General features: G+C 43.3%; 2 protein-coding genes across 2 annotated transcripts; both read right to left on the bottom strand.

Moving 5' to 3' along the window:
- Positions 1–210: 210 nt before the first annotated feature.
- LOC306912522 (7-alpha-hydroxycholest-4-en-3-one 12-alpha-hydroxylase-like) lies at positions 211–2,003 on the bottom strand. Its single transcript, XM_079488813.1, has one exon. It carries the CDS (start codon positions 1,916–1,918, stop codon positions 374–376), a length of 1,545 nt encoding a protein of 514 aa, XP_079344939.1. The 5' UTR covers positions 1,919–2,003; the 3' UTR covers positions 211–373.
- A 4,860-nt stretch (positions 2,004–6,863) lies between these two features.
- LOC306912521 (7-alpha-hydroxycholest-4-en-3-one 12-alpha-hydroxylase-like) lies at positions 6,864–8,963 on the bottom strand. The gene has a single exon (XM_079488812.1). The coding sequence runs from the start codon at positions 8,884–8,886 to the stop codon at positions 7,336–7,338; it is 1,551 nt and encodes a 516-aa protein (XP_079344938.1). The 5' UTR covers positions 8,887–8,963; the 3' UTR covers positions 6,864–7,335.
- Between the last annotated feature and the right edge of the window lie 666 nt (positions 8,964–9,629).

Genomic DNA, 9,629 nt, shown 5'->3' with positions numbered 1-9,629 from the left:
CTGCGGTTGTTCTGTCCCCTGTGCAATGTTTTATTGCACAGGGGACAATTGTCCCTGTCAAATAAATACATTTATATTGGCAATGAGCATAATACTGTATAAACAAAAATGGAGTTGATAAATAATAATAAATAAAGTCCAAGAGGGATAAGTGCTTGCATCTCAAGGAAAATAAATCCACATACAATGATGAAGAAGGTACACGGTCTATAGCTTCCAGTAGAAAAGTTTATTAATATTAAAATGTACAAACAATGTTGTTTATCAAAAGACAGATTACAGTTATAAGAAAGGCCAGTACAGATCATCATTCTCACATGATTCATTTTATCAAGCAAAAGAGAGAGATATGGCACTTTTGTGATTTATAGGATTAGAATCTGAGCCTGTGCCTGAACTGAATGTCTCTGCTAGGGTGAGCGGTTCCAAAACCCTGATGTTTGTAGTCAGGCATCTCCTCATCTGGCTTTTTCAGCTCCAAGTCAAAGTATATCAACATGAGGAAAATGAACTGCTTCAGCTCGTTGGTGGCAAATAATCGCCCAGGACACATGGTGACCCCACCTCCCCACGGCATGTTATAATACTTTAGCTTCTTCCCTGCTTTGTAAAAATCTGTTTTCCTGCTCCTATCTGGGTTTAGAAAGCGGTCGTATTTGAATGAAAGGGGCTCGGGGTATACCTCTGGGTCTGTCTGAACAGCTGTGTAAGGGAAAAGAGTCAATCCGTCACCCTCACGAATGGCGTACTCACGTCCATCGTCCATCTTCAGGGTCATGTCCTGAAGCACAGCTCTGTGTAGTAGAGGTGTACCAGACAGTCGGAGGGTCTCCTCCACGGCACTGTCCAGGACTGGTGTTCTCATCAGCATGTCTTGGGTCAGGTCGATGAGAGGGCCACCGCGCTTTACTTCTTGCCCAGTTTTCCGCAGAACCTCCTCTACCTCTGCCTTGATGGCCTTCATGGCCTCGGGATGCTTCATGAGGTAGAGGAGCAGCCAAAAGGCACTGGGTCCTGTGTTGATCTGGGATAACAAGAGGACGACCATGTACCGGTCTTGCATAGATTCCTTCATCCCATGCTCCTCCCTCAGTTGTTGCTGTTCCCGCACCCAGCCGCTGATATTGTCCTTAGCCTTGAGCTTCTGCACAGACAGAGTACTCCTGAACAGTTCCAACAGCCTCTCTGCCTCCCTCTTCTCACCAGGTGACAGCCCGCCATAGAGAAGTTTGGGAAAGAGCTGGTCATATTTGCAAAACTCATAAAACAGAGCATTGGATTTGAGTCTGTCTATCTCTTTGGCTTTCTCCAAGCCCCCTGACCCCTGGGGGGTCTCGTTGCCAAACAGAGCAAGGTATCCGGCCCTAAAGACGATGTTATAGCTGTACATAAATAGTCCATCCTCCACCCAGTCCTTTTGCTCATCACCAAGGCTATGCCGTATTAGGTCCTGCATATTACTCATCATGGCTTGTGTGATTACCGACAATCCATCCCCCATTAGGTACTTGCTGTGGGGAAAGGTCTGCTCATACTCAGTTGATTCATATCCAAACAGTCTGTAGAACACGTGGCTAACATATATTTTAAAGTCTAGTTTTGTGCGGGCCTCCTTAAAAACAGCCCCAAAGGACAGGGGGTCCATGAGAAACGTGTAGTAAAACCCTCCCAGCTGTACCGTGAAAATGTCCCCATACTCCTGCTTCATCCTCTCCAGAAACGTTGCCATGTCCCTGCGAAACTCTAGGGCATGGCCCAGCCAGGGGATAGGTCCCCTAGCCAAAGGTGGCTCTCCAGGGCGCCGCTGACGGAATGCCCCTAGATAATACAACCCTCCGAGTAGACAGGCCAGCAAAGCAAACAGGATCGACAGCAGGACGCCCATGACTCCCTCCTCTTGCAACAGTGCAAACAACATGGTCTGATCAGGTCAGGCTCAACTTTCATGTGGGGGGAAAAAACAAACTGTGCTCCTCTCCTTGTGATTTCCAGTAATTAAGAACCAGCTAGCTTTTAGGCTTATAGGTTTACACAGGTGTTTTCAATACTCTTGCTGATTAGTGATTACACCTCTAGTCAGGTTCAAGGAAGCTTTGAGAAGGAAAGGACATGGTCACGTGACTGGGCTGCGCCATGACACTTTCATGGATGCTTTCATGGGAGCCAAACTACACCCGGAAGTTGCAGAATGCACTGGAGTCAATGAGAGCTCAGTGACCAGCACAAACACTATTTTTTAATGACTGAGACCTTTTGTAAAGTAATCGCTTCTGGAAAATAACAGAAGACATGTATGATGTAACACATTATTGTCTCCACCAGGCCGAAGGCATGGGGAGTATATGTTGGCTTTCAAAATTTGCAGGATTGGCACTTTTGAACAAAAATCCTCAAATCATGAACGGAGTGTGCAATTTACGTGAAATCTTTCACAGACTTTCCCAATAGGCTGAGGAATATATCCCACCCTTTTCACCACCCTAGAACAAAATGCCTCAAATCATCCAATTGCCATCCAAGGCGTAAGAAGAAATGTCACCCTTTTCACATTGGCCTATTATAGCGCCACCAGGAGGCCACAACCTGACCTGTTCTGGTGGAGACCTGTGCCCCGGCCGAGGCGACTTTTTCTAGTTGTCTGCTGTGTTGCTTTTCGATGTGTACACTGTGTAATTTTATAGAGGTTTAGGCCCTCATTTATCAACCGTGCGTACGCCAAAATATGGGTGTACGCCGAAATTACCGCAATTTTCGGCATTTACCATTTGCGCCAACGTTTGATTTTGAACTTGAGCCAGGACAAAACTCACGTCTGGTCGGGAGCTGTCGTACGCTTTGTCCTCACCTGTTTTTCTGTCGTAGAACAGCGGAGCAGCATTGTCTGAACTGCTGACACGCTGTCACAGGCATCTAAACATATGTTTTCACTCCTAAAATGTTAATATAAAACTGTATGTATATACATGTAAAAAGAAAAAGAAAAAGAGAGATTTCCAACTTTACAAGTAATTAAAATCGCGCAATTAAAAACAATATAACATGTTTACAATGTATTAGTTTGTGCTTAATCAAACAGTGCTTTACTGGCCTTGTTATGCGAGCGCACTTGTGAGATGATTTGGGAGCGCATCGCATGCGGCATGAGCGTGACATCAGATGCCTATAGAATCACTGTGATATTATTTAAAAAAAAGGCACATGGACTGCACGCCTTTATTTCCAAGTGACAATGACAATCATACAGCTTGCCTATTTGCAATTGTAGCAGGCTATAGGCGTAAGGGGCTTAATCATTCACCATTTAAATAAGCGCTTTGACAGTTCAGATAAAAGCGAGATCATTTTCGGGGGTCGGGAGGCGTGCGTCGCCAGCCCAGGCCAGCACATACCGGCACACATGCAAACCTTCATCCATATGTTTATGATTCGTTCATCAATGATCAAATCACTCCATAAACGTTGATTATGACTGCCTTGACGACATGGTAGCCTATCTCTCATGCAGGCATCACTGACTCACCCACAGGACTTATCACAGCAGTGCGCAGTCTCACTGATCGCCTTCGCCGTGCACTGCGCACGAATGGGTAAAATTATTATAGGCCTACAAACGTATTCCATTCATGGCGATGTGTCATGTAGCCTTGAGGTGCGTGCGTGCGTGCGTGGACATGACAGAAAGGCAAGCGAGGTGAGAGGGAAACAGGTGAGAGGGAATTATTTAATTCATGCAGGTGTTCGTTCTTTATTTATTTAAGATACAACACACCAGTTAGTTGGGCTTGCAAGTTGTGTGTGTGTGTGTGTGTGTGTGTGTGTGTGTGTGTGTGTATGAGAGAGGGGGGTGAGGCGGGCAGTACGTTTTTCCTGTATCCATGGTTTCCAGGTCGTATTGCAGTTGTTCATGTCGCAAAAACGAGGGCGAGGCTTGATTTCATAGGGCGTGCCAGATAGATTTCAGCCGTCACATTTATAAACGTCCGAACGAAATTAAGGAAGAAACAGCTGTCTGCGATCACTTTGTAAATGCCGACCCGACGTGGGTGTACTACGAATCCTACACTCGAATTTGGGGCAGATTTTACACTCGATTGATAAATGAGGGCCATGGTATCTAAAGAGCACAAAGCACCTTTTTGAACGTACCAAGTATCGCGAGACTTCTCACCGTTTCCTGTCCGTCAGTCAAATCTCGCGATACCTCCGAGCCAGAAACGATACCTGTTGCTGTTTAGATCCTCAAATAAAATTATATACTGTGCATTCTGTGCAAATCGAAAAGCAAGTGATTAGAAAACAACCTGTGATATGTCTTCTTTTATATATTCCTGAACCAATTATATGACAAAGGTCTCAATTGTTCATAAATAGTGTTTGTTATGAGCTGTCCAGCCGTCTCCATTCACTGCCATGTATTCATTGAACTTCCAGTGTGAATTTTGGCTCCCATGAAAGTGTCCATGAAAGTGTCATGGCCAAGCCCACTCACGTGACCATTGCCTTTCCTTCTCAAAGCTTCCTTGGTCAGGTTCAGGTCAGGTTGAAGCTGTGTGTGTGTGTGTGGGGTGTGGTGTCAGTGTTGGACTTATGCCACCACCTACTGGTGGGGAGTTGTTATTGAGGTGGGTCATTGTGCATCATAATTATTGTCTCCACCAGGTCGAAGGCATGGGGAGAGAGTATGTTTTTCACTCTGTCTGTCCGTCCATCCGTGTGTGTGTGTGTGTGTGTGTGTCCATCCATCCGTCCGTCCGTTACCAGCTAATCTCGGGCATCGTTAACTCGGTCGATGCCAAACTTTGCACACACACTCCCTGCTTGCTTATAAAGAGCTGGTGAGACAGGGGATCCCTGTTATTGAACACTATAGCAATTACTATTATCATAATATAGCGCTATTTAACTCTCATTTTAACAAAACAAACATCACTTACTGCACCTTTAGAGTCATAGAAAAGCTGATTCTGCTCATTTATGTTTTATTATATTTTTAGTTTGTTCAATTATTTGTTTTATTAGGTTTTTTTTTTTTTTTTTTTTTTTTACATAATAGAGGTACAGATGCTTGTCATTATCACCAGACCACATCTGTTGACCGTGTGTGTGTGTGTGTGTGTGTGTGTGTACAAGAGCACATCATTTGAGGTTTCTCCCGTAAAAGGTTTTTCTTATTCTTGCCACCGTTGCCAAGCGTTTGGGGGAATGTTGGGTCTCGGTAGAGATCCGAATCTGCTTTTCGTGTAGTGTCTTGAGACAACTTACTGTGATTTAGTCAGCAGTCAGCACTATATAAATTATATTTATTAATTGATTGATTGATGGTAATTCCAGTCTTGTGTCAGATGATGGATTATTTGCATTTTAAATTGCCTTCACTGTGCAACAATCAAAGCATAGTTTGTGCACTTTTGCAAGAAACTAGGGGGTTTTCATGATTCTGAATCCATTCCAAGCATTAGTTTTGCACGAAAAACACTCCTTGGCCTAAATTCGGCCATTGGCACTTGCTCAAAATGAAGTCATCACATTTGTGATGACAGCTATGGCCGATTGACCGTTTTTAGCCCAAGGAGTGTTTTTCGTGCAAAAATAATGCTTGGAATGGATTCAGAATCATGAAAACCCCCTAGTTTAGCATGTCACATGCTACGTAAAGGCATAATGAAATTTGGAAAATGTTGCCTTATATAGGTTTTCTATGGTGTGGTCACATATACTGTAACTGGCATTAAGCTACTGATTTGGAAGAGTCATCATCCCAAAATATAAACTAGAGACATGTAGGAATACAAAAATCTCACCCGTGTGAAGTGAGGGGCGCTAATATATTAAAGTCTAACTCATGTTGATTAGGTGATGTAATGGTGATGTAAAACAAACGGTGCCAACACAAACATTAAACGCCATTAACAATAAAGAGACAATATGACATAATGAGGCACATTATGGCGTATATTTCCCCTTCATTGTCAATGGCGTTTACAAAACAAAAATTGAACTAAAGACAAACATTAAACCTGTATATAAAATATAAATATTTTATGATCACCTTAGGTCGTACCGATTGATGAAAATAGCAGTGTGCAGGATTTTTCTTCATGAACATATTCCATTGGTGGCCTACTTGAACTTTTACCATAGTCCGGCAGTCGGGGTTGTGGAGTGGGAAATTTGGTATATAGTCTTTTTTTATTGGCCTAAAATATTGGTCTACACATTCATGAATCCACTTGTGAACCTACCATTAACATCCTATATTAGGCAAAAATGTCAAACTTTCCTTATGCTTTAAGTAGCATGTGGATTCGTGAATATATGTATATAGACAATATTGTAGGCCAATGCCAATAAAAAAAAGTCTATATTCAAATTTTGCACTTTAAACAAAATAAGCTAATATAATATTTTATTTAGGCTCAGGGTAGAATACTTTAATCACTTAAAAAAGGAAGGGTCATCAGGTTAGAAATGTATTTGAACAACCTATTTTAAAGGCGATGACTACAAAATGTATCAGAAACAAGGTTAAAATGTCATCAGTCACTATAGCTTCATAATATTACCGGTACACTCAGGGGTACACAAAAAGTTAGAAAAAGAGTTAACATGCACTAACCCCAATGACAAAACCTTGAATGATTACTGTTGCAGATTTACAGATTTAGGAATCGTAAAAACAGAATACCATAAATGATAACTATTTGATAACTATTTTGTACCATTTAGAGCATTGTATGATTGTATATGGCAAGTGCAATAACTGTGAAAACAAAGAGCAGCATAACTTTAAAACCCATAGAATCACTTTACAGACATTAAATGCACTTGACCAAAAGCCCAATTATTATTTACCGCCATTGCCATATAGTTCAAAAGTACAACTTATTTAATTATGACAGCTTCAAACATTTAGCAGATGCTCGTCTCATTTTTAAGATCTTAAATGGACTTGCACCTCCACCACTGAAACAGTTCATAGATGTGCAATGTTTTATTGCACAGCGGACAATTATTGTCCCTGTCAAATAAATACATTTATATTGGCAATGAGCATAATACCATATAAACAAAAATGGAGATGATACATATTAATAAAGTCCAAGAGGGATAAGCACTCACATCGAGGAAGAGAAATATACGTACAATGATGAAGGTACACGGCCTATAGCTTCCAGTAGAAAAGTGTATTAATATTAAAATGTACAAACAATGTTGTTTATCAAAAGACAGATTACAGTTATGAGAAAAACCAGTACAGATCATCACTCTCACATGATTAATTTTATCAAGCAAAAGTGAACAATGAGAGATATGGCACTTTTGTGATTTATAGGATTAGAATCTGAGCCTGTACCTGAACTGAATGTCTCTGCTAGGGTGAACGGCTCCAAAACCCAGATATTTGATGTCAATATCAGGCATTTCCTCAGGCTTTTTCAGCTCCAAGTCAAAGTATATCAACATGAGGAAAATGAACTGCTTCAGCTCGTTGGTGGCAAATAATCGACCAGGACACATGGTGACCCCACCTCCCCACGGCATGTTATAATACTTCAGCTTCTTCCCTGCTTTGTAAAAATCTGTTTTCCTGCTCCCATCTGGGTTTAGAAAGCGGTCGTATTTGAATGAAAGGGGCTCGGGGTATACCTCTGGGTCTGTCTGAACAGCTGTGTAAGGGAAAAGAGCCACTCTGTCACCCTCACGAATGGCGTACTCACGTCCATCCGCCATCTTCAGGGTCATGTCCTGAAGCACAGCTCTGTGTAGTAGAGGTGTGCCAGACAGTCGGAGGGTCTCCTCCACGGCACTGTCCAGGACTGGTGTTCTCATCAGCATGTCTTGGGTCAGGTCGATGAGAGGACCACCGCGCTTTACTTCTTGCCCAGTTTTCCGCAGAACCTCCTCTACTTCTGCCTTGATGGCCTTCATGGCCTCGGGATGCTTCATGAGGTAGAAGAGCAGCCAAAAGGCACTGGGTCCTGTGTTGCCCTGGGATGCCCACAAGAGGACGACCATGTACCGGTCTTGCATAGACTCCTTCATCCCATGCTCCTCCCTCTGTTGTTGCTGTTCCTGCACCCAGCCGCTGATATTATCCTTAGCCTTGAGCTTCTGCACAGACAGAGTACTCCTGAACAGTTCTAACAGCCTCTCTGCCTCCCTCTTCTCACCAGGTGACAGCCCGCCAAAGAGAAGTTTGGGAAAGAGCTGGTCATATTTGCGAAACTCATAAAACAGAGCATTGGATTTGAGTCTGTCTATCTCTTTGGCTTTCTCCAAGCCCCCTGACCCCTGGGGGGTCTCGTTGCCAAACAGAGCAAGGTATCCGGCCCTAAAGACGATGTTATAGCTGTACATAAATAGTCCATCCTCCACCCAGTCCTTTTCCTCATCACCAAGGCTATGCAGCATTAGGTCCTGCAAATTACTCATCATGACTTGTGTCATTACCGACAATCCATCCCCCATTAGGTACTTGCTGTGGGGAAAGGTCTGCTCATACTCAGTTGATTCATATCCAAACATTCTATATAACACCTGGATAATATATATTTTAAAGTCTAGTTTTGTGCGGGCCTCCTTAAAAACAGTCCCAAAGGACAGGGGGTCCATGAGAAACGTGTAGTAAGACCCTCCCAGCTGTACTGTGAAAATGTCCCCATACTCCTGCTTCATCCTCTCCAGAAACGTTGCCATGTTCCTGCGAAACTCTAGGGCATGGCCCAGCCAGGGGATGGGTCCCCTAGCCAAAGGTGGCTCTCCAGGGCGCCGCTGACGGAATGCCCCTAGATAATACAACCCTCCGAGTAGACAGGCCAGCAAAGCAAACAGGATCGACAGCAGGACGCCCATGACTCCCTCCTCTTGCAACAGTGCAAACAACATGGTCTGATCAGGTCAGGCTCAACTTTCATGTGGGGGGAAAAAACAAACTGTGCTCCTCTCCCTTGTGATTTCCAGTAATTAAGAACCAGCTAGCTTTTAGGCTTATAGGTTTACACAGGTGTTTTCAATACTCTTGCTGATTAGTGATTACACCTCTAGTCAGGTTCAAGGAAGCTTTGAGAAGGAAAGGACATGGTCACGTGACTGGGCTGCGCCATGACACTTTCATGGATGCTTTCATGGGAGCCAAACTACACCCGGAAGTTGCAGAATGCACTGGAGTCAATGAGAGCTCAGTGACCAGCACAAACACTATTTTTTAATGACTGAGACCTTTTGTAAAGTAATCGCTTCTGGAAAATAACAGAAGACATGTATGATGTAACACATTATTGTCTCCACCAGGCCGAAGGCATGGGGAGAGAGTATGTTGGCTTTCAAAGTTTGCAGGATTGGCACTTTTGAACAAAAATCCTCAAATCATGAACGGAGTGTGCAATTTACGTGAAATCTTTCACAGACTTTCCCAATAGGCTGAGGAATATATCCCACCCTTTTCACCACCCTAGAACAAAATGCCTCAAATCATCCCATTGCCATCCAAGGCGTAAGAAGAAATGTCACCCTTTTCACATTGGCCTATTATAGCGCCACCAGGAGGCCACAACCTGACCTGCTCTGGTGGAGACCTGTGCCCCGGCCGAGGCGACTTTTTCTAGTTGTCTGCTGTGTTGCTTTTCGAT

The sequence above is a fragment of the Electrona antarctica genome (genome assembly GCF_951216825.1).
Source record: "Electrona antarctica genome assembly, chromosome: 19".
NCBI lineage: Eukaryota > Metazoa > Chordata > Actinopteri > Myctophiformes > Myctophidae > Electrona > Electrona antarctica.
This window is presented reverse-complemented; position numbering and strand designations above follow the sequence as displayed.

Coding starts and splice junctions, on each gene's coding strand:
- LOC306912522 (XM_079488813.1), bottom strand. CDS start 1,918: ATGTTGTTTGCACTGTTGCAAGAGGAGGGAGTCATGGGCGTCCTGCTG.
- LOC306912521 (XM_079488812.1), bottom strand. CDS start 8,886: ATGTTGTTTGCACTGTTGCAAGAGGAGGGAGTCATGGGCGTCCTGCTG.